This window comes from Delphinus delphis, chromosome 5, assembly GCF_949987515.2.
Source record: "Delphinus delphis chromosome 5, mDelDel1.2, whole genome shotgun sequence".
Lineage (NCBI taxonomy): Eukaryota > Metazoa > Chordata > Mammalia > Artiodactyla > Delphinidae > Delphinus > Delphinus delphis.
Genome location: NC_082687.1, coordinates 92,097,469 through 92,123,702, shown reverse-complemented (window position 1 = coordinate 92,123,702; position 26,234 = coordinate 92,097,469). Strand labels below are relative to the sequence as shown.

Sequence of the window (26,234 nt, the reverse complement as noted above, 5' to 3'; positions counted from 1 at the left end):
GAAATTGGAAAATACAAAAGATTCAGAGACATGTCTATACAGTGACTACCTGTGACATGAATTTAGGGTAAACTCTGAGAGGAACCTAAGTAATTGGCTCTTTCCTATGTATTCCAGTGATGGCAACCATGTTTTCTGTAGCAGAACCCTAGCATCTTACCTTAACTCAGACAGCTAGTTTGTTATGTGGCCACAGCAGGAATCCAGCAAACTAAGTGCATTAGAGATGAGTTCAGTAATGTTTGTAACTTCCTTTACTGTTCCCCAAACCATGCTGTTATTTCTCTTTCAGCACATTCATGTCAACTGTTTGACTTTTTGCTTCATTAAACTTACATTAGAAGAAAGTCAAAATTAATGATTGGTAAACTGACTTGATAGCTCATTTGTGTTACTACATGTCCGCAACTCATATTTTAAAATAAGTTTATAAGCTCAGCAGTTTCAGCAACACTCTGACAGTAACCCTCCCCCACCCAAGGTGGATGGAAAGAGGGACAGGACAGAGGCCAAGAATGAGGGTCCATGGAGCACCCTCCACACAACAGGAAACATCAGGAGAAGGAAAGAAGCATAGTTCTGTGATATTTGTGCTTTCATATATGTAACTGGTCCACAGTCACATAGGCTATAAGTGGCAGAGCAGACTGAAAGCATTTCCTGTGCACTTGACCCACATATTACACTGCCTCCCAAAGAGTTTCTAAGTTCTTAACTGTCCTCCTTTTTCACTGACGTTAACTGCTTTTTCTTTTTAGCTCTAAGATGCTTTTCAATTCAATACATATTTATTCAGCAGCTGCTATGTGCAGTGTTCTGAAAGGAATAAAATGGTACCTAAAAATGATCCTTGTTCTGTGGGCATCCCTGGTCTTGGAGTGAGCCTTGAGAAAGAGAGAGAACCTATAGGAAGATGTTACCTCAACTGGATGTTCTTGCCCTCTGGGCAAGCCTTAGTATTTTGTATGATACAAAATACTGGCAGTTAAGTTGGTTGTTTTGACATATTATTACATGAGAAGTTTAACTGGGAACAATCTCAGATTCAGATACATTTCTGATGCTATCTAAATGCAAACATAGTCTTTCCTTCTTTTCTCTATCCAGTTGTCTTCTTTGAGTCATTAATTCATTCAACAGTTTTAATCAGGCACTTCTTTGAAAAGTTTCTTAGTAAGTGTGGCGGCAAACATAAAAGTTCACACAACTCAGTACCTGACCTCAAGAGTTTTATATCCCTGGGGGCCCTGGCAGATCATTGATCAGGCTGGTACTTTTCAGCATAGATATTTCTCCTTTGTATTATTATCACTTTGGCTTGATGGAATCAGGAAGTGGTGACTTTTCAGAGCCTTGGGAATGCCAGGCAGTGAAGAGCTTAGAGTTTTTGTGGAAGACGTTCATTCAGTAGAAGAAAATGATCAGACATCAACGAGTGCCCTCGTTGTTAGAAAGAAATTGTTTCAAATTTTGTTTCAACCATTTTTATTTAGAAATTTTAGCAACAATAAGATCACAGACATTGAAGAGGGAGCATTTGAAGGCGCAGCTGGTGTAAACGAAATACTTCTCACGAGTAATCGTTTGGAAAATGTTCAGCATAAGATGTTCAAGGGATTGGAAAGCCTCAAAACTTTGTAAGTATTCTTATTTGCATTGTGATTCTTCTACCACAGGATTGTAATTCCCAGGTCATTATATTCCTGGGAGGGGGAATAGCTCCTGCTTTTCCTCATCCCCCCCGATGTCTGCTCTGTCTCTGTCTCTCTAGATATGTCTCTGTATCTGTCTCTCTCTCTGTCTGTATCTCTCTCTCTCTCTCTTTCTCTCTATCACACACACACACACACACACACACACATGCACATGCACATTTTGTAGAGGCAAACGTCCCTGGGGCTTCCCTTGTGGCACAGTGGTTAAGAATCCGCCTACCAATGCAGGGGACATGGGTTCGAGCCCTGGTCTGGGAAGATCGCACAGGCCGTGCACGGAGCAACTAAGCCCGTGCGCCACAACTACTGAGCCTGCGTGCCACAACTACAGAAGCCCACACGCCTAGAGCACAAGCTCTGCAACAAGGGAAGCCACCGCAATGAGAAGACTGCACACTGCAACCAAGAGTAGGCCCTGCTTACTGCAGCCAGAGAAAGCCCACGCAGCTACAAAGACCCAACGCAGCCAAAAATAAATAAATAAAATAAATTAATTTATTTAAAAAAAAAAAACAGTCCTTGACTCTGATACCTCTGACTTCAGTATGCCGCTTGCAAATGATCAAAAGAACCTCTCCTGGCTGTTGAATCTTCAACAAAAAAGATTATCTTTGCTCCAGTGCTTGTACAGATCTGGCTCCTCTGTTCTTCCTTAGAACAATCATTCTCTTTCCTTTTCCTCAAATACCTCCACCTAATACTCTCTCTTGGCCCAAGGTCGCTAGCTTCAGAACCCACTCCAACACCTGCAGCAGAATAAGCCTAGCTGGAGACTGCCTTCATCTGCCCCTGCAAGGTTTTAGTGAAAAAGAGAGAAACTGGCTGGTGGTATATCTTTTACTGTCTATTTCAAAGAAAATATGCTAAGTGTATGCCTACTTACTCAGTGGTAGGGAGGTTGGGAAAAAGAAATCCTATGTGTTTCCAGAAGGTTGTTGGCCAAGGAAGATGGGGCTTGACTTGACGAGTAAGGACAACACTTTGAGTTACTTGAATTTTCTTCTGTGTGTATGCATATTTTTCATAATCTATAAAGCATAAAATTATGTTTGACAAAAGTGGTGGCCTAAACATTGGAAGAGACACCAACGAAACTCTGAAGCCTTTGGAAGACACGAAGGAAATTATTTGTAACCAAGACACGCCCTTGGGAATTGCAAGCTCTACTGTCTCCCCCAAACCCTCACCCTGCCCCATGCAGCCACCAAGAGCCCTCGTGCCCAGGGTAACTGAGAGCCAAGGAAGTTCATTGCCTGCCCTTTATCAGATGTAGAGGGAGAAGGCATTTCCCCAGCCAGCAGCATCCCCAATTCATATCCTACTCAAAAAAGCCCCTGCCCATGAAAGGAGAGCTTCCTGGGGTAGCCTGGAGCCGAACCATCCAACACAGCCAACCTGCCACCTGCTGACCGCTCCCATGGGCTAACTAGGAGTCCCTTCGAAATGCAAAATGTAATGCAAATATCCCTTTGGTCTTTTTATGGAGGAGATCCTGGGAGTGTAGAACGCGGACAGAGAAGATATACTTATATACTATAAGTAGGGGTTATATCTACTCCTGCCCCTATTCCCCTCCCCCAAGCTGCCTCAGGTAACTCAGCAAAACATAAATCCTGCAGCAGGCAAAAGTCTCCCTTCTTAAATAGTAGCCAAGTGACTGTTGTAACTAGAACCTTCTCCTTAAGGGGGCCGTGTGAGTCGGGATGGGGAGGGGAGGATGAGGGGTGAGCCTGTAACTACCTACATTAGATAGCCTTGGGCTGCTGTAACAAGATAAGTGACTTAAGCAACAGGAATTTGTTTTGTCATTGTTCTGGAGGCTGGAAGTCCAAGATCAAGGTGCTGAGAGGGTTGGTTTCTGGTGAGGACTCTTTTCTTGGCTTGTAGATGGCTACCTTCTCTCTGTGTCCTTGCGTGGCCTTTCCTCTCTGTGTGGGAAAAGAGAGCTCTGGTGCCCCTTCCTCTAAGGACACCAGTCCTATCAGATTAGGGCCCCACCCTTAGGGCCTCATTTCACCTTAACTACCTCCCTAAAGGCCCTGTCTCCAAATACAGTCATACTGGGGGTTAGGGCTTAAGGATACGAATTTTAGGGGGACACAGTTCTGTCCATAGCACCACTCCAAAGAGTTTATCAAAGTATTCTTTTCTGGCTACGCCCAGTCACAGGACTCTCTGTGAGACAACTCTCTAAATTCAGCCTTCTCCTTTGTTATATTTCTAGCAATGTTTTTGTGCCTCTTGTGTTTTGGCACCTGAGACAGACACCCACTGACTCTCTACTTAATCCCACTGTACCTCAAGCAGCAAAACAGATCATTTAGACCAAGCTAGGAGTATTAACAGTTCTTCTGTGGGTTTATTGGGACATAGCTATTGCTTTAAGTGGTCTCTTTCAGCTTGGAGCTATAAAGATTTTGACAAGACCCTCCTCACAGCCTGTAGACTTCTCAACCCTTTAGGACTAGTAAACCTCTTAGTTCGTACATGTACATATTTCAGTGGGTCTTTGAACCCCCGACGTTGCAGGCAAAATGTGGTACATATGTGTGCTTGTGGATTTTTCCAGTGACGGAAAGCAAAGCTTTTTTCGACTTTTCCCAGGAGTCCGTGACTCCAACAAGATTAAGACCAAATGTTCTTTACTATTTATGACAAAGGATAGTACTGATAGGACTACTTTTCTGTTGTGCATTTGTTTCCTAACATAAAACGATGCCTTGATAAGGAGGGCATTATCCTTTCTTGTTGTCTGCGACTTAGCAGAATGCAACAGCTGATATTTCTTATTTATTATAGGACAATCTAGAATTTTAAAGGAATGCTTTGGTGTTCTTTTTGCAGTCTTCTATCAGGGTGATCAACCCATGTCTAGAAGCATTAAGGAAAATATTAACTTTTCAGAAATTCTGAATAAAGTTTATGGCAACTCTTCATCTTTACATGGGAGTTTAAGAAGCTTTTCATTCCTTTTCTAAGCCCCACAAATAAACATTTTGGGAAAAGAATCGAGAAACAGCTAAAATTTTAGCAGTGATGAAGAAATGACAAAAGTGTTAATCCTGTTAATGGCAATGACTAAAGAAAAAATGGTCAGAATTTTTTTCAAGAGGAATTTTATTGTGAACAACTGGGATCTCTTAAGTATTGCCTCCTTTTAAGTCTAAACTCAAAACAAATAATTTGTTCAGGCTTTGTGGAAGCTCAGTCAGGTTTGCCTCCTCCAGCCCGTGTTGACATTGACTTGGCTGTGAGTCCCTGAGATGCCCTCAATTCTTCATTTTCTGTGGCTATTGATTCTTTTTTGCCTCCTTTCTCTTCAGCAGCAAATGTAATGCTTCTTAGAATATATAAATCATGGGGCTTCAAGGGCTTAGAGGGCTGTAGGTGAATTAGGACATTATGTAATAGTGCAAACATAATTGTATCATTAAAGGAAAACATTCTGCCCTCCCTAGATGGGGTCGTAAGCTGGGGCTGAGGCTCATGAGTTTTTGTAACTGAATGTTGTCACTGACAACTCTAAGCACTTTATTCTAGCACAAGGTTCTTCGTACAGTCGGCTCTCCATATCCACGTGTTCTGCATCTGCAGATTCAAGCATCCGCGGTTAATGCAGAACCCGTGGATATGGAGGGCCACAGATTTTGGTATCCGCGGGAGGTCCTGAAATGAATCTCCCAGGGATACCAGTGGATGACTTGTACATATCTACAGCAATTCCTAGTGACAGGAGAACATTCAGAAAGCAGGGATGAATGCTACACATTTGCAAAGAGGGGTTGTTTCGGTCTTAAGATAGGCAAAATCGATTGCCTGATAGTTTATCTCCTTAATGATGTTGTATTTTTTTCCCTCAGGATGTTGAGAAGTAATCGTATAAGCTGCGTAGGGAACGACAGTTTCACAGGACTCAGTTCTGTGCGTTTGCTTTCTTTATATGATAATCAAATTACTACAATCGCACCAGGGGCTTTTGATACTCTCCATTCTTTATCTACTCTGTAAGTATGAAAAATAGTCTTCATTTGTGTATTAATCGAGCCAGTGTATTATATTTATTACTTTTATTGATAAGATTTTAATGTATTACTAAGCATTTCATAAAAATGAGATCAAAGACTTAGACTTTTCTTAAAAAGGACAAATTTGTTCATGTTAAACTTATTTTAATTTTTCTAAAAACATTGCCTACTATCCTATGTTAAAATTTAACAAAAATCATGGTATTTTTCAGTCATTTGTTTTTATAACAATGTGATGTGGCTTAATTTATAAATGATAATCTTATAATTTGATTGAGAATTATTTTATTCTTTTACAAATAAAAGAAATGTAGATTTGTTTTTCCCAGTGCTCTCACATTGGAGTCTTCACAATATAAGTATTATAAAAACAGAGTTGATAGGGTTACTGCCAACAAACTGTACTCAAAAGGATCATTCACAATGACAGGAGTTATATTAGGATGACCAGACCAACAATAAAAGCTCACCAGAGGGCATTTACTGTGATATTAAGAAGGTATTAAAGAAATAGGCTGAGCCTATCCAAGAGCACATTTTATGTGGACGGTTGGAGAATAAAGAATATTTGTAGGTCTACAGATAGAACTCAGAAAGTGTCAGAAAACAAACAAACTTTCCAAGTGTTTCAGGCCCCTTGTATGTCAGTATTTAAAAAGCAGTGTTTGAAATGATAAACCTTATAACTGATATGGCTTCCTGGTAATGGTGGCATCTAAAAATACTAATTTAACTGAAAAGGTAGTTAGAAGGAAAAAAATCATGTTCAACGTAGCTCAAGTCCCTGAAGAAATAATTTGAGGGAAGCAACCATCCATCAGTAAGGTACTTAATCCTCTTTCCACATAAAATGTGACATTTTCCATCAAGTGACTAATTTGTGCATATTAAAGATGGCATGTTTATAAATAATGGGATTGTCAATAGGTTTGTGCTGAAGTGGTGAGATGCCAAAAGTATTGAGATTTGTAGAAGTAAGTTCATTTTTATAACTGGCATTTAATCAACTCAGCTGTCAGTTCAGATGGGAAACCTATTCTCTGGAGCAAATAAGAGATGGAAATCTTGAAATGACAAATTAATGAAATAGCTGTTGTCAGGTTAAACTCAATAATATAAGGTAATCAGCCTTCATCTTTATATTAAATTACTGCATTATCAGTGTAGGGAAGTTTGACAGTAAGTCAGATCTCTGACAAGTCTAAATTATCTCTAAATGAGATAGCTATCAGGATTCACTGCCTAAACCCTGAATTGCCACCTTCACTTTATTTTTCATATGAAATGATTTGAAGAATTCTTATATGAAAATATTGTTCTTATTTTTTAAGTTCCAAACATAGATATTTCAGTCAAAGAACGCATCCCATATGTTGTGTGTGATTGAGCATGAATTGGGGGTGGGGTGAATACAAAGACTAAGAAGGAATCATTCCAACAGATACAGTACGGGAAAATGGTAGCATGGGGTTTTGAGAAGTCAGAAAGCGAACCTCTAAACTGATCTCTGCATTGTTTGCTTGTGGCGCTTAGAAACCTCTTGGCCAATCCTTTTAATTGTAACTGCTACCTGGCTTGGTTGGGAGAATGGCTCAGGAAGAAAAGAATTGTAACGGGAAATCCTCGATGTCAGAAACCCTACTTCCTCAAAGAAATCCCCATCCAGGATGTTGCCATTCAAGACTTCACTTGTGATGATGGTAAGAAAACCTGGCCAGGTCTGTGACCACCAGACACTCTCTGGTGATTGTTCTGATGCTGTGGGGCATAATTAGACAGTACATCATAGTTCAGGCAATGAACAGTTATTATGCATTTTTTGCTTTGTTTTTGCTGTTTTGTTTTAGCAACAGACTTGCTCAGACTGTACTCTCACATCTAGCTCTATTTGGTTTGTGTTTCTGAATGTTTTAGAAGATTTTCTAATTTCCAGCTTGTGGTTGATACTATTTAAATAGCTTCATTTTTGTTTTTCTTTACTATTCTAAGCATCTCTTTTAGTAATTGCCATTTAACTACCAATGATAAAAGCAATTGACTCATAAAATAGAAATTCTAGTAAACCTAACAAGAATAATAGTTTTCACTTTTTAGTACTCTCTGTATATCATCACATTTAATTCTCATAATAGCCCTGTAATGTAGGTAGAACATAGGTTCTATAATTGTTGGCAATAAATGAAGAGCTCATTTGAGCCTTATAGTTTCAAATGAGGGGCCCATATACTTTTTGCTAACCATGTAAAACTAATCTGTCCCTTTATGTCTCTTCCTGTCTGTCTCTTTTCAATCTCTCCATAATTCAGTTTACATATTCTGATTAAAAGTATAATTTGTATAAACAACTGAACAAAGAGCACATTATAATCATATTGATAATACAAACTGTGAATTGTTTTATGGAATTCTGCCCTAGGCAGTCTGAAAAGAGACCTGCACAGAATGTATGGTGTCGATTTGTAAATACTTAATATCCTATACATAAGTCATCATATGGCTGAAGACTCTTGTGTTTGTTAAGCTAAATGCATAAAATCCCTTCTAGCATCTTCAAAGCCACAAATCTGGGTTTTACTGTATTTCTTTTGGCAATTTAGGAAATGATGACAATAGTTGTTCCCCACTCTCTCGCTGTCCTACGGAGTGTACCTGCTTGGACACGGTGGTCCGATGTAGCAACAAAGCCTTGAAGGTCTTGCCCAAAGGTATTCCAAGAGATGTCACTGAATTGTAAGTAGAGCCTGTCTTTCCCTTTCCTGAAGGATTAATATTTCACACACCAAGGGAAATGGAGACCAAACAAAACTCTTTTGAGTCTTGTTTGCAAATAGCATTCATTTTGTGGGCCATTCATTAGTATCATGGAAAACTCTAAGCAAATAATATAAAAGCTAGTTCAGGTCCCCTTGGGAAAGGCTGGTTGTGTGTTTCTCTTTTTTCTCGCTGTAGGATTTCTCAGAGCCTTTATTATGCTAGTGTGCAGTGTGAGCTCCGAGAGAGGATGTAAATTAAACTCTAAGCTAGTTCCCATACTTGTTGTCTCCATAGCCCTTTTCTCATGGAGTATCTTGCAATGCTCATGTTCCATCAAATGCACCTTAAGAAATGCTATGTATTTAGTTTATCTATGGTGGCTGGGATGTTTCATATGATTGATTATTCTTTACCGTGTGTCCCCTTGGAGAATATCTCACACAAGGGATACATAAATACGTGGGGTGTGGAAGGAGCTGACATAATCTTTACCCTTAAAAGGAGATACTGCCCTTTGGACTTGAATCAGAGTCCCTTAGATCATGAAGGGCATGGGGCCAATTATCCCTAATATTTTCAGAACTGATATTTACAAATTACATAGCAATATAGACGTATAAAGATGCTAAGCACCGTGCACACTTCCTTAGCTGCCTTATGCTTTATGTGTGGAATGGAATAAACCTAAGCATTAGCTGCTTAACAATGGTGCATGCAGCCTCCATTTCATTCCTTTATCTCTATACGAAGAACCATGGACAAATGCTTGATATGCGATTGAGTCATTTTGCCTCTGTTTATTTTTTTCTGTGTGAAACCATGTATCAAAAATGTAATTCAGGCAGATGTTTACCTGTAATTCATGCACAAATGTACAAGTATTGCAAAGGAGCAGATTTGATAAACTTTTGGCAACCTGGAACATAGGCAATGGGGTTCAAGAAGATGCCACTTCAGTTATCAAGGAACTTATATTCAAATCATGTGCAGTTCTATGAATTCTAATTTGGTCCTGAATTGATACTTTGAGAAAAAGTGTGTGACCTTCCCTCTTGAAGCTGAACTGTTGTAAAGGGCTCAGTTTCTCTCTTTTGTTACCAATCACAGTTGTTAGTTAACTGTAAGCACTGCTTTATGTGTGTGTGTGATTTAATTCTTATTTTGATATGTATTTATTTCAGAAGATTACCCTCCATCCAGTGTTGGGAAGATAGATGCCTATAGAGTATTCTATATGCAAAATACTGATTATAACAACACCCCAGCCAAGGACATAATACCCAGCATAACATTTAGATCACCTTTGATGCTAAATCCCTCCTTCTACCATTTTAACTGACCCATGCCTTTGTCCTTTTACCTGATTCCCATCAAATAATTTTAAATGTCTTTTAATTTCCTTGTTAAATTACTTCTGAGAACCTGCTTGATTCATTTGTCTATGCCATCTATGTGTTTCTTCTGTCAGACAGTCGAGTCTTCAATCTATTCCTCTACAAATTATTAAAAAGTAATTCTTTTTTTAAAGAAAATACGTTTTAGAGATGAGGAAGACATTAACTCATCTCCTGTGAATTCTAGCTTTACCTCCCCAAGAGCTTATTCTTAGAAGCATACCAAGTCAGCAGGATCCCTCTCTCCAGTAACATATATGCATGTATTAGAAAATTTCCATGTGCATATTATATTAAATTATTAAAGAATTTGGCAAATATAAGTATGTAGTGGTGGACAGTTTTGAAAAATGGTATCCATTATTTTTAATCAGTTCCATATAGTTTCCCTCTTAGATTGTTTTACTTGTAAGCATTCATAGTGCACATTCTGAACCTTTTTAGCTTTGTGTTAGGATGCTTTTTAGAGTAAAGGAAAAGTGCTGAAGTACATGGGATTATGCTTCCCTCTAGTGGTACCAAGAAACGCTTAGCTAGAGAAAAGAAAGAGGGGAGAGAGAAGTTGAAACATGAAGTCAGAAAATTTGAATAGGCATAAGAAGTCATAAAAAGCCTGACTCTTAATCACATGTTCATTACATATTTTGATAACTTGTGCCTTTTATATAACTTTTTTCATTTTTAAGTATTTGAAATAGATAGCTATTTTAGGCAGTTTCTCAGCTACTTCTATATCCAGCAAAAATACGAACCTCAACCTTGGATCTGGAGATAGGCCACAGCCCTGGGGCAGGGTGGGCAACATGCCCAATGTGGCAGAATAGTTTGTGGGCACATCTATAACCAGATGGCCCAAGTTGCTGAAAGACATTTTTACCCATCACCGTCTACATTCTGGGAAAGAACAGCCTTGGGAGGAGATGAAATTATTTTTCTTTTTGTGACATCATGGATATACCTTTAAGCATTCATTTACTTCTGTGTCTTGACTGTTAGCCCAAAGACTGTTTATTTTCTGATCATTCTTCTGACTCTAATCAGAAAGGGAAATTTGACTTACATGTGGTTATTTTCTTATTACTGTATCGTTACTGTGCTGTACTTGTGCACTTGATAAATGTTGTGATATTCTATGAAACCTTCTAAAATTAATATCACCAAGCAGATGTACAAGGGTAGAACTGTTTCTAAGATTTTTTTTAACTGAAATCTAATTACATTCAAATTCCCAAATATATCCTTTGAATCATCCGTTGTTATTTCCTAAGTGTGTTAATACAAAGTAAGGCAGCAAAGATTGGTCTTGCTGGTGGTAGCAACTTTCTGCCAGTAGTGAATGCATTTCATGGTGTTGTTTCCACATAAACACAAGTGAACTGAAGACTGACTTAAAATATAGGCGATTGAATGACCCTTCTTGCTGACACACAAATGGTTGGATACATGCCTTTCCTTCTTAGATAAACCACAAGGAATCGGACTCACCAGTCTCTCCTTGGTTTTATAATTTAGCCTAAGTAATCCACAAAAGAATTCTGCTGGATTGGACAACTGTGGTTTTTTACTTCTCTTAAATAGCAGTCCTAGCTGGGAACATGACATCTTAAAGCTGAAATTTCCAAGTGTTTCCTTGCTTCAACTGAGAGTGAAATATTGTTCAACTATTTGAGGATTCACTATTGTTACTTCTTAAAAAAATAATATTGTTTCTTTGTTTTCAGGTATCTGGATGGAAACCAGTTTACACTGGTTCCTAAGGAACTCTCTAACTACAAGCATTTAACACTTATGTGAGTAATGTATTTTGCTGTCTTTGACTTCTTATTTTATTTCATGAAAATGGGGATAGCAAGGGGCAGAAGATTTAGTGAACCTTTCAGATTATATAAATCATCTTCAGTTAGATGCTTCCCTTCTTGCTCACTGTGGTTCTGGATCACTAGCCACACTTTCATTGAATATCAATCAGGCAATGGTACGTCCTAGAAAAAGGTCCTCCTCTATTCAAAGTACAAATACAATGAAGTCTAAGTATCAGAGAATTACAGAAAGGCAGTAAGTTGCATACTTCTATTGAAGATGAATATGAGCTATTTTATGACAATCCAAGGAGAGAAAAATGGAAAACAATGTTTTTATTCTCGACTTTAAATAAAACAGAGTAGATAGTAATAGCTTTACTGAGAATATATTATAAATATAGTTTATTAGGCTTGATTTTCTTATTTAATACACTATGAATTAACATATGGGCTTCCAGTATTAAAATTTATTTTATAAAATCCATATTTACTCATATAGTATTTAAGTAAACTTGACAAAGATACTGACATTCTGAGTATAAATGTCCAAACATTGAATTGTTTTTACCAGTTTGGTTTGATGTCCTCCTAAAGTAGCATCTCTCTTTCATTATGTAAACAATTTTTTACAATCTTTAAGTTGTAAATACAAGATTATATGTAAACATACAAACATTTCATTTCAATCTAGTTATGCACACTATATTTTTAAAAAGATATAATCTTACTATATATAATGTCACACTTAGAGTAGCCTTGTTGGTAATTGATAAAACTTGTCACAAAACAAAAAAATCAGCAACAATAATGGATATAAAGGGAAATACTTTTTTACATCTATCTGATTTTAGAGTAAATATGCTGTCTTATATTTCCAGTGTTCCTAGAAAAAACGGGGTTTGTTCCTAATTAGTGAATTCTAGAAACCTAGGTAGCAGAAAATGTCATGTTTCTCATTGTGAAGTTTACCCTAAGCACGTGGAGGCTGTTGATCCTTTTCAGCTTTCCTTAAATGTATGTAAAAACCAAACACTTCGTAGGAAGTGTATAGAACTGCTTAAATGACAAATGATTAAATTAAGCAAAAAGAACATCCTCTAAGATATCTTGTTCTGCCTCTAGTTATTTATTTAATAGCAGCAAGAACTGATTACATACATTTGTTCTGTTAAATAAACCATTAAATTGCTGCAACTTCCAAAGGGTCACTTCAGCAGAATTGGGTCATTTGTGAGACAGCATGCGATTATTTAAAACCAGTTTGGAAATGAAAAAATGAGAATTTATAGATCCAGAAATGGTTTTACCAGTGACTCATTATACAACTCTAGGCAAGTAACTTCTGCTAGTATCGATGTATTTATTTATTTTTTTAAATTTAGCCATAGTACTTCAGCAACTAAGAAGATGGATTATAAAGCTCCTATAACATTCCTGCCATTTTCACAATTTCATTGGTCCATTTTACTGATACTTTGGTATTTTAATAAAGGAATGTGGATAATCTTCAGCAGCTTTTCTGAACCTTGCATTTCTTCACATATTTTGCTTCAGAAAAATATAGTGAACATAAATACACACAGAGACATAGATGAACATAAATTATGACCCATAATCTTCCATTTATTCATGAATCTTCCTTTAGTCATATATTTGGCATTTTGCTTTAGATAAAAATTAGTGAATATTCACTAATATGTGTATCCCATTGTCGTATATATGTGAGTGAATGTATGTATATATTTACTAATTTTTTCTAAAGCAAAATGCTAAACATATATAATATGTCATTATATAGATGTTATTATATATTAAAATACATTATACATTACAATATTATATTTATAATATGTATTATATGTCATTATATTATATATATCATGTATATATTATATATAATAAAAATAAGATCAAGTTCACTGAATATAAATTACAACCTGCAGTACAAATTACACTTATAAATACCCATTTAGCATTGATAAAAACTCCACATCTCTCTCATTTACTTATCATTTATTAAACAGACATTTACTAAGGACCATCTAGGGGCCAGTGACTTTGCCAGTCAAAGTTTTAATTATGGTGTTGTTTTTAATGATGGCATTGTAATGTAACTAAATGAGGGATTCTTCCAGTTATCCAGTTTGAATATTTGTATGTGACAGTGAAGATAAAGTATGTGTAACTGATGGAACTTTCAAGAACAAAGGTTTATTTCTCACCTATCAAATGTGTCTGTTGTGAATGGCCTCCACGTGTCTTTGCCCTGGGACCAGGCAATGGGTACAGCCTCTCTGTGGAACATAGGAGCCTTGCAGAGGTGGGAGCAAAGGGATATGAGAAGAGTCTCAGCTCTAAAGCTTCTGCTCTGAAGTGAAACCAGCGCTGGTGCCCACACTTCACTGGCCAAAGCAAGGCACATAGTCACTTCTAATTTCAGCAGGCTTGGGCATGAATAATTATGAATAACATTACAGTCTACCCCAGAGGATTACCCAATGTTTTGTTACTTTCAGATAAAAGCTGAGTCCTAACAATGCTGCTATAACTGTGAGCAAGAAGAACTTTTTCTTTCTAAGAATCACTAATATGTCAATTTCTATGGTAACAGTAGACTCCATTTCTTTCTTTTTCTCTTTTAGAGACTTAAGTAACAACCGAATAAGCACCCTTTCTAACCAGAGCTTCAGCAACATGACCCAGCTCCTCACCTTGTGAGTAGGAAGTGTGGTACTAAGTTAATTCCTTAATTCACTGGACATTCCTGGTAAACAAGACAGTTTCTGCCCTCAAGGAATGTTAATACTGTTGGGAGAAACAGACAAATAGAAACCTCAGTAAACAAATACAGATAGTATAAAAAGTGTTGGGGGGCTTCCCTGGTGGCTCAGTGGTTGAGAGTCCGCCTGCCGATGTAGGGGGTGCAGGTTCGTGCCCCGGTCCAGGAAGGTCCCACATGCCGCGGAGCGGCTGGGCCCGTGAGCCATGGCCGCTGAGCCTGCGCGTCCGGAGCCTGTGCTCCGCCACCGGAGAGGCCACAACAGTGAGAGGCCCGCGTACCGCAAAAAAAAAAAAAAGTGTTGGGTTCTATAAAAGAAACAAAGAATAATTTGCATTTGTGGCAGGTTTGGGAGAGATCCTTAAGACAGACTTTCAGAGGAAGTCACCTTAGGAAGGACATGGTTGAGGCAACAGCAACAGCAGTGGTAGGAAGCATTCTAGACTGTATTTTAGAAATAAATATGTTGTATTGGCGAAACAGCACAAAGATTGAAAGGATATGCGTCAATATTCTCAATTTATAAGATGCTAAAGTAACCCTTTTCTTAATTGCTTTATTTTTAAAAATGACATTTGGCCATTTGGGGATACTTGAGTAAAACAAATTGGCTTACGTGTGCTTTCAGAATTCTTAGTTACAACCGTTTGAGATGCATTCCTCCTCGAACCTTCGATGGATTGAAGTCTCTTCGATTACTGTAAGCATCTTATGTTTAACAAAATGCTTCTTTTCTCAGGCATCTGGATTTTGGGTTGTCTTTTTAATGATTTAACTGCTTTGTTTATTTTGGGGTATTTGGGGTTATATAAATTTGGATTTACTAAAAATTTGGAAATGGGAAAATTCTATCTTATGGTATCAATTCTCAACAGCTTTTACTTGGACAACATAATTTTCTCTTTTGTAACATGTTGTTGCTGGGGTGACTTATTTGATAAATATGATATTAAGATGTAGTTTTATATAGATCTAACTAATTTTGCAAGAAATATAGGAAATTTTAATTTCATTAAAAGTTATATAATGCAATACAACATATTTTTACTATACAAAATTTCTCTTAAAGTACATGAAATAAAATGTGGTCCTCAATCCCAATCCTCTCCCCAGAATTGACACGTAAACAGTTCAGTGCTCTCTTCTGGTCCTTTTTTATGTTTGTTTTTATGTATTTATATATGTATGCCTACAGCTGTATAACTTAAAAACCATAAATAGGGTTTTTCTTAGCCTGTCATTGACTATTTTTATTTAACAATATGCTTTAGACTTTAGACTTTCCATTCCATCATATGTAATATTCCTCAACTGTTTAACTGGTAAAGAGGGTTCCATAGAATGAAGGGACCATAAATTATTTAAGCATCCTCATCTTTACTATCATTTGGTTTGATTCCAAATTTTTGTTATTCTATACAGTGCTGGAATGAACATCCTATACATCCATCTTACTGTCAAGCATATTAGGAGAATACCAAAAGTAGTCACCTTGTTTTCCCCCAAACAATTTACAAATTTATTTTCCACCAATGCTATTTTAACAGAGTACCTATTTCAAAGCACTCTTGTAAATATTGAGTATTATTAATCCTTTCATTTTTGTCATATGACAGATGGAACATTATTTTTCATTCCTCTTTTAATTTGCAATTCCAATTACTAGAACATTTGAGTATATTTTGTTTATAGAGCATTTGTATTTCTTATTCTATGAGCCTGATTGTATCAGTTCCCATTTTCTGTGGTTACTTTGTCTTTTCCTTATTAACATACCTGCCTTTATGCACTTGACTTTAAGTTTGCAGGTCTTTTTACAAAGGAATTAATCCTTATAGCTTACATATGTTGCAGATATTTCCCATTCTGTTTTTTATATGTAATCTTTTTTTTTAATTGAAATATAGTTGATTTACAATGTTGTGTTAGTTTCTGGTTGCAGCAAAGTGATTTGGTTATATATGTGTGTATGTGTGTATATATATATGTACACACACACATATAGATGTATATATTTTTTCATACTCTTTTCCCTTATAGTTTATTACAAGCTATTGAATATAGTTCCCTGTGCTATGCAGTAGGATCTTATTGTTTTGTAATCTTTTATATTATGGATATATTTTACATTGTCAAAAATTTATCACTCTTTTCCATTATGATTTCTGAGTTTTAGAATATAGGGCTTTAAAAAGCCTTCCATATCCCATGTTTATAAAAAGGAGCTCGTCTATATTTTAATACACTTTCAGTTTTATTTTTACATTTAACTCTTCGATCTAGAATTTACTTTATGCATATGATGTGAAGAAGGAACTAACATTCTGCATCCCCAAATAGATACCCAGTTGTGTAAAGACTATTTATTGAATATACCATCTTTTCTACACTAATTTTAAAAGCTTGTTATAAACTAAAGTCTCATATATGCATGGGGATTTTTCTGAACTCCCTGAAATAATAGGAAATTTAATTTTGCTTTTTCTTGCTTTTAGTTCTTTACATGGAAATGACATTTCAGTTGTGCCTGAAGGTGCTTTCAACGATCTTTCTGCATTATCACACCTGTGAGTATCTAGTTCATGAATGTGGGTTTAGGGTCAAACTCTCCCTGGCAAGTGAGTTTGGAACAAATGGTCCATTTTTATTGTCACATCATAAAATGTGATTGATTCCATCTTTAAAGAAGATGTAAAGATTTTCAACCTAGATATGGTGCCTTCTACAAAATACCCTTAATTTATCCTTTTGGCCCTAACTCCCCATTAGTTGAGCTCTCTTTGCTTTCAAAAATGTCTCTTCTTACAAACATGGCTCCCCAACTTCCTAGCCTATGCCTTTTCTTTAATGTTCTCTGATTCTAAATATCAGCTCCCCTTCAATTCAGTCTGCCCAAACCCTGCTTTTCCAACTCATATCCCAAATATCACCTCCTCAAGGAAGCCTATCCTGATTTGCTCAAACTGGATTCATTTATTTAGCAAATATTACTCAGCACTGACTGTGGCACCATGCAGAAATAAATTAGACAAAATTTAAGACATTGTGGTGTGGGAGAGGGAAACAGCCAAATCCTCATATTGGCTGAAATATGTTTCCTTTGCATTCTCTCTCATAGCAGGCTGTTTGTACCTCCATATTTCTTGGAAGTACAATAAAACAATTTAATAATGAGGTCCAAAGCACACAACTGGGTTAAATTCCATTGTTCCATTATTTTTAGCTGTAGTGTTAAGGCCTTGGCAAATTGGAAGGAAGTTCAGAGAACAGCCCTAGAATCCAAAGCCTTCTTAGGTCAGGCTGAGTTTGGCATCACCTGGTGACAGTTATCTGCTTCAGCTTAAATATCAATATCAGTTGGCCCTTGGTTCTCCAGAAGAGGTTACTTGCCATATTTTTTCTTGGATTTGCCCTCCTCTTCAAAGTCTACCAAACCCCAAGAAGATAAGAAGTTTAGAAAATTGAGAGAAGGGGATGGGCAGAGAATAGGAACCATTAGTCAATCATGCTACATCTGAATTTCCCTTATAGGGGCTGTGTTATCAGTGTAGGTTTTTGTCAATGGGACTGCTGCTGTCAATATCCCTTCCATTACATTAAACTACTAGGTCCCTGGAGGCAAGACCTCCATTTTTTCATGTGTGAGCCCCTGCTCCGACCTCAAAGTTGACATCAGGGCCACTTCTCTGCAAACTCCATGGAAGTCACTTCCTGAGATCCCATGTAAATGAGACCCCTGGCTCAGGGGTGCAGGACTGCGGCACTGCGGCAGGGAATGCCGCCTAGAGAAGGACGTGGCTGTTCAGCTAGTGTTAGGATGATGAATCAGGAAAGGCTACGGGAAAGGTGCTGCTTGAGCTAAGTAGGATTGTCCTTTATGTGACCCTCCTCCCCAACAGGGAGAGCAATTTGAATCTTCTTTGTCATGCATCCTATTTTTCATGTATTTCATTTTATGCAATTGTCTTTTACACCCCAGACCAGAGAGAGCTATGCTCCATTCACAGTTTTTACTGTTTCTCCTGGCATAGTAAGGACTTAACAAATGTCAGTAGAGATGAGATCAAATGACTCAAAAACATCATTTTCCTCATTTTCAATTTAAAAGAAAGGTTTGAATCTGACATACATATGAGCATAACATTTACTTCAATTCTTGGCTAGAGTTTGGCATTAAAACAGCTGCAATATAAAGTATTACGGTTTTGTAAGTATATTTTGAAAGTCTCTTCATAGAAGAATAATTTTGCTTAGACTATATACCTAGAAACATTACTAATCTGAAGTTAATTATAAATCAGCATTAATCAGTTTTTAAATGCTACTTTATGCACACACTACTCGTGCCCAAGCTTGGCAAATTTGTGAATCCATTGGTTAACGTCTCTGGCCTCAGTTTTTTAATCTGTAAAATGGGTTGTTAATAATGTTGATCTCATGGAGTTTCTATTTAGGATAAAATGAGGTAATTCATATAAATGGCTTAGCACAATTCCTGTGTATCATAATGATACAATAAATAGCTAGCATTTATAATCAAGCATTATCTTGATTACTTTTCCTATCACTACAACTGCTTATGTGAGTAGGAACCAAAGTTCTAAAATGAAAAACTTTAAAGGGACAAACATCCAATGGAATTCCAAATCAGCTCTGGGGAAGTAGCTTTATGCGTCTTTATTATTTTATGCCCTTCCTTATCTTCTTGCGTTTTACTGGTCCTTTACCCTGAAACATCCTTTCCAACCTTTTCCACATACTTGAAACTAAATATCTAAAAGCTCAGACTTCTTAAACCACCAGTCTCCCAGAAGAGTCACCCTCTGTTCATAGTTATCTTGTAAATTCTTCTGCTATACCACTTCTAATGAAAATTACTTGTATGTATGAGTCTATGTTAATCTCCTTTGCAGAAGGAGTTTTTTGGGGTTAAAAATAATATATTATTCATATTTGGGTCCCCAGAACCTGGCATAATGATTGGGTTCTAAGTAAATCATTGGTGAATGAAGGAAGTGTTAATGTGCATTTGGCATGTGCTTGCACACAGTATAAACCTGTCTGCAAATACAAGGAGACTTTGTAAAGCCAGGTAAGTGTTAACACTGGTGACAACTCACTAAATCGCAGTTGCACATAATTCAGGAAAATGGGGAATCCCCAATGCCTCCATTTTTCTTCTAAATTTTTATCAATAAATCTATAGGGATTTTCTACTGAGCATCACCATAAATTATGGTCCCTTAGGAAATAATAACGGTGCTTCCATACTTGTGTGTGCTTTTGTTGTGTTGTTTTACAGAGCAATTGGAGCCAACCCTCTTTACTGTGATTGTAACATGCAGTGGTTATCCGACTGGGTAAAGTCGGAATACAAAGAACCAGGAATTGCTCGCTGTGCTGGTCCTGGAGAAATGGCAGATAAACTATTACTCACAACTCCCTCCAAAAAATTTACATGTCAAGGTATAGTTCTTAACCAGTTGTACTTCTGTAAATAAAACTTCATCGTATTAATTTCAAAGAAAAAAGAAAACCATGGGCTGCTAGATTTCATGGGTATAGCTGAAAAACTCCAATAAATAATTACTGTTTCTTCCCATACTTGTTGAAGACAGAGCAGTTATATGAGGAGCCCAAGGAAAGAATTTATTTTGAAATAAATCACAGAAATAACCCATTGGAAATGACTAAGTTTTCTTTAAAATGTATGGAGAAATGAAGAGTACACAATTTCTGGAAATTCCTCTCATAGCCTCTAACAAGTGAAATATTTTGCTTTTGCTTTGTCTGAATGTGTACCCTGCTCCTAGGGCTGCCAGGGCCCTGTGGCTTCCTGATTCCAGGTAAGGAGAAATGAGCCCTCCCCAGTGTTCAGGCCAGACCTTCCGACTCACCTCCTGTGCTTCACTCTTCCTATGTTGATGGTGCTGTTTCTTGCTTGTTTGAATCCTTTTCTTTTCCCTTTGTTTTATGTACTTGTGAATTCTATACAGTGGCTTAGTAACAAATATTTTCTTCTCTTATTACAAAAGTAATCTATGCCCAACATAGAAAATCTAAAGAATAGGAAAATGTAAACGATAAGAAACTAAAGATCTAAATCTAACAGTTAATGACAATACCAAAAGATAATCACTATTAAACTTGTTTTGTATATCTTTCCACTTTTTCTAGTCAAATATATGGATTTAAGTTTCTTACCAAAAATAGGGTAGAAGGTCACTATAATCCTTAATTTTCGATGTTTCAAGAGGGCCACTTTTAATTATTAGATGGAGGAGAGAAATTCTTAAAAATTCTAAATGTGTAAGCAGCAAATGCTTATTAAACTTGTTTTATTGGTAAAACTAAACCTTGGGTATTGTGGAGCATAGAGAAAGTTGCAGACCTACCTGAAAAGATAAGCTTTCAACACTTGATCATGTAGGTGGGAAAACATATCTAAGTAGGTAATAGTGTGCAGTGAATCACAGAATGAAGACCAGCCTGGTTTCACCTGGACTAAATCCCAGCTTCAATTTTCAATAGCTATGTAACTTTAGTTTACTAGCTTAACCAGCCTGTGGCTCAGATTCCTCATCTGTAGGCAGAGGTGATGATAATACATACCAGAAAGGTTTTTTTAAGATTAGATGAGATATTATAAGTGGAATCTTAAAGAAAAAAAAAAAGAAAAGAAAATGTCGTTTTCACAGAAACAGAGAATAGCAGGGTAGTTTCCAGGGGCCGGGGGAGAGGGAAAATGGGGAGATGTTGGTGAAAGGGTACAAACTTTCAGTTATAAGGACAATAAGTTCTGAGGATCTAATGTACAGCATGGTGGCAATAGTTAATAATATGGTATTGGATGCTTAAAAGTTTCTGAGAGTAAATCTTAAGCATTCTCCCCCCACACACACAAAAGTTAACTATGTGAGGTGATGGATGTATATTATCTTGCTCTTGTTAATCACTACACAGTGTATATGTATATCAAATCATCAGGTTATACATTTTAAGTACATACAATTATATTTGTAAAATATTTTTCAATAAAGTTGGGGGAAAAGGATTCATTTATTTAATATATATAAAACATGCTTACTGCCTTACGCACAATAGCTCTCAGTATAGGTTAGCTGCCATTTTTATTATTATAACATTTCAAAACACCAGCAAAAATATGATGCGGGATGGCATGCTATGTTCTGTTGGTGAAAGAAGGAATTTTCAAAAACTGTATTCCCTCCTCCAAACATTTTTAAGTGGTCATCTGATGTTATTTCATAGTTATAAATGGTAACAGGAGATGTAATTCACAGTGCATTGTAAATATTGATATCTTAAAACAACACTCTTCCGTTATTCTTTTAAATGTATTTTGTGGAATCTAAATATCACAGCCAATTTTAAAAGAAACAAAAACAAGATCCTCAATATTTTATGTTGCTCTTTTTCCTCGAACTTCGATTTTTCTCCTTGAATTTCTGTTTCCAGTACCTCAGAGAATTGTATCATTCTTCACTGCCAAAAATATGTATATAATTTGAATATTTAAAATTTCCTACCACTAAAGATCTATGAGTTTTTAAATTTTTATTAGAATTAATTGTCAATAATGCTTAATGCAACACTGATTGCAACAGCATAATTATTTATCAATATGCTAATATTTATATTCAAAATTGAAATTAAAATTTTATTGGAAATGCCTCTCTGGGATTATGTGCATTGATTGCAAGAGACTTTGCAAATAACCAGTGTTTTAAATTATTCTTTTGTAACACAGATGCTTCCTTGGGGCAGTGCCCCATGGTAAATTTCTGGTGGGCTGAGAAGTATATCATTTTTTTGTAAGGTGGAGATGATTGTCAAAGGGGAGATAGGGGAGGAGAAACTGGCATAAAAACTTACTTGTAGGCGTATTATTGGGCAGATTGATTCTAGAAAGAGTATACAGACAAGTTGAGCAACTGCAGACTGATTCTGTTACACTCTCTGTACCCAGGGATACTCACACTCCACTTTGAAAAATGCTGGTGTTTATCTTCAATTCTTAAATCTTAGAGTTCCATGAAGATAGTTCTTTTTTTTTTTAATTTTTTAAAATTTATTTATTTATTTATTTATTTTGGGCTGTGTTGGGTCTTCGTTGCTGAGAACGGGCTTTTCTCTAGTTGCGGCGAGCGGGGGCTACTCTTAGGTGCAGTGCGTGGGCTTCTCACTGCGGTGGCTTCTCTTGTTGTGGAGCACGGACTCTAGGTGCACAGGCTTCAGTAGTTGTGGCACGTGGGCTCAGTAGTTGTGGCTCGCGGGCTCTAGAGCACAGGCTCAGTAGTTGTGGCGCACAAGCTTAGTTGCTCTGCGGCATGTGGGATCTCCCTGGACCAGGGCTTGAACCCATATCCCCTGAATTGGCAGGTGGATTCTTAACCACTGTGCTACCAGGGAAGTCCCCACATTAATTTGTTAAATGTTCCCAGAAGGCCAGTGAATACAAACATACATACACGCATAAATGTCTGTTTAACTCAAGATTTGTCTAATTGATTTGACCTTTTCTTCATTAATAGTATCTTTTGTTCTTAGTATAGCATGAATGGAAATATGCTTTGGTCTGGATCAGTGTAGCCTGACAGACCTTTCTACAGTGATAGAAATGTTCCATACCTGTGCTATCCAATATGGTAGCCACTAGCCACATGTGGTTGTTGAAATGTAGCTAAGGCAACTGCGGAAATGATTTTTTAAATTGTATTTAAATTTAAACTTAAATAGTCATATGTAGCTAGTGGCTACCATATTGCATAGTGCTGTTGCTACAGGACTCAGATGAAGAAATCCTGTCAGAGAGCGGCTGTGAAAGGTTTCTTACAAGAGTGTCTAAGCCAGTTGTTTGGATAAGCAGGCAAGTGTGAGGACTTGAGCTACAGGCGGGTGGAACTGCAGGAACCCAGCTGTGATATAGGAAAATGCTGGAACTGTGACAGTTTATTTAATATTCACTGACTCATCGAATTAACAAATCACACATATTTCAAGGTACATCCTAAACTACATAGCAGACAGCATAGGTGTAGGCCAGTTGACAAGAAGTGTAGACATTCAGAACTCAACAAATTTAGTGTAAGTGCACTTAGCAAACTTTAAGATTTACTCAGTTCCTCTATAACTTAACCTAATTTTAGAGAGATAGCAAACATTGAAACTCATAATGTTCTTTGCCAGCATTTCTCGATATTTGTCAGAATATTGTAAACCACTCTCATATTCTTTGCTAGAAATATTTACATAAAAAATGGATTGGTAAAGACAAAGTATTCTAATCCATTCATTAAAATAATTAACTCTGGGAAATCTACCGAGTACTGTGTTTGTGAGTTTACACGCTTTATGAGCTTGAAAGCAGTAAAATTACACTTCTTTAAATATTTTATAATTTGAGGTTTTTATATTTTAACTTTTGTGCCAGTTTTAATGTGTTTTATTTATTCATGAAAATCATGTAAGTACATACTCCTAATATTAAAGTTTGTAAATATGTAATTTCAAATTACAGCAGGAAGATGAATATTCTTTATTTGAAAACATGTTTATGTAGCTATATTTAAATATAACTTAAATATTTTCTCTGCTAGAAAAGACAATAATATTATTTTGAGTAATTAATTCTTTCAATACAATTTTTATCTTACATTTTTCAGAGTATTTTCTTTGTAGTATAATCTCATAGTTTCAGTGCACAACAGAAATAAATGAACTGAATGAAATAGATTATCAGAGCATATTTAATTAATACCCAGATTAGGGCATTCTTGAATGGGAAGCAGATGGTCATGACTTGTTCTTATAACCCAAATGTCCTGTCTTCATCTTTTAAATATCAGATGATATTAGAATGCTCAAGTAGAAAATGAAGGGTTTTTCCCTCTCCAGGTTTTCATTGAAAACGTCAGCATGGAATGTAGAATATTGTTAATTTCTAATATTCCCTTTATTGCTCTTGGTTCAGGAAGCTTTAGCTATGCAGGCTACTAAATTGTTCACTTTTAATTTTACAGACATTTATTAAACACTTAAATGTGCTAAGGAGTGAACAGTCTAAAGGAAACAAGTGGTATATTGCCTGTTTCATTCAACAAATATTATGTGAGTTCCTGTTATGCACCAGGCACAGATCCAAGGTATTAAGAATACAATAATAAATAGGACAGAAAAACCCCTGCCTTTATGGAGCTTGTATTCTACTGATAGATAACATTTAAATGGATAATTGCAAAACGATATGGAAGTTTGGTGATAGAAATATATATACAATATTAATAATGTATATCCAAACCAAACAATTGTGGAATTGTAACCAATACCACCAGGTCCATCAGGGCATCAGGAGACTCTTATAGTGAGTCAAGTGGAACTGAGAATGGAGCACAAATCAGGGAAAGCAGCCCCAGTGGTCAGGTGTCTGGTAGCCAGGAACCCAGTGAAGAGACAGGGGTACGGTGCTCAACATACCTCATTAGTTATCTGTAAAGATCAGCTAAGGGGTTGGGAAACCTGGGACCTTTTCATATCCCAGAATGATCAACATTCCACCACCACATGGTTGATCTCTTCTGCTATTTTTATAGGTGAAGAATCCTCTAAATTCTGGAAATTCTGGGAAAAATTCCACATCTCTCAATAATAACATTGTAATATTGTCAGTTTTTTTTCCCAGTGAGATCATTTCCTTTTGGAGGGTGTTCTTGACAAGTTCAAGGTCTTTTGGTTTTTTTTTCCTCAAAATTATTAGTTAATATTTTCCTTAATCATTTAATTAAAGTATGAAGGTGATTAAATAATTTAATCTAAAAAAATGAAAAATTTACTAGTTAGATCTGTTTTGAAATAGTATTTAAAACTTGGTCAAATCCTTTTTACATTTTCAAATTTATTATCACTAGAACATAGTTATAAATTTGAAATAACCTTAGCTTTGGGGGATTAAGATTTGCTCGCTGACTAAAGAAAATATTCAGGTTTCTACATAGTTATTTGCCAAAAGCACCATCTTTGAAAAACAAACAAGGGCTGTTTTTCATTATACTTTTTTTAAATAAATTGTATTTATTTATGTACATATGTATGTATGTATGTATTGGCTGCGTCAGGTCTTCCTTGCTGCGCGCTGGCTTTCTCTAGTTGTGGCGAGTGGGGGCTACTGGGGCTACTCTTCGTTGTGGTACGCAGGCTTCTCATTGCAGTGGCTTCTTTTGTTGCGGAGCACACGCTCTAGGCACGCAGGCTCAGTAGTTGTGGCTCGTGGGCTCTAAAGCACAGGCTCAGTAGTTGTGGCGCACGGGCTTCGTTGCTCCGCGGCATGTGGGATCTTCCCAGACCAGGGCTCGAACCCGTGTCTCCTGCATTGGCAGGTGGATTCTTAACCACTGCGCCATCAGGGAAGCCCTTCATTATACTTTTTAAAAAACTTAAAACACTGGGCAATTTTTAACAGACATTTATTTTAATAGGTGATGAGAATTAATGATTTGTATTCCATTCTTAAATATCATACATCTATATCATCTCTGGTACAATAATTCCATGAAGTAATTATTGCTCTTTTTCTTTTAAGTGTGCTTCAAGAAGTTTATTTACTGGCTTAAGATCATATGTGTGTGTAGCAAATGGCCAAGCCAGGGAATCCCAGAGGTGTAATACCCATCTTCGTGTTTTTGTTTAACCATTTATAAAATGCAAATTTGTAGGATTTTAACCCCCCTATCACCTAGGGACCATCT

General features: G+C 36.7%; 1 protein-coding gene across 2 annotated transcripts in view; it reads left to right on the top strand.

The window, feature by feature from the left end:
* The window catches only part of SLIT2 (slit guidance ligand 2), a 380,715-nt gene that overhangs the window by 299,394 nt on the left and 55,087 nt on the right, over positions 1-26,234 (top strand). For both annotated transcript variants that reach the window (XM_060012751.2, XM_060012750.2), the window contains 9 exons: positions 1,494-1,637; positions 5,576-5,719; positions 7,274-7,440; positions 8,338-8,470; positions 11,610-11,678; positions 14,333-14,404; positions 15,098-15,169; positions 16,965-17,036; positions 19,772-19,935. In XM_060012751.2, the coding sequence (XP_059868734.1) occupies positions 1,494-1,637; positions 5,576-5,719; positions 7,274-7,440; positions 8,338-8,470; positions 11,610-11,678; positions 14,333-14,404; positions 15,098-15,169; positions 16,965-17,036; positions 19,772-19,935 (1,037 nt within the window). The remainder of the gene's footprint in view (positions 1-1,493; positions 1,638-5,575; positions 5,720-7,273; positions 7,441-8,337; positions 8,471-11,609; positions 11,679-14,332; positions 14,405-15,097; positions 15,170-16,964; positions 17,037-19,771; positions 19,936-26,234) is intronic.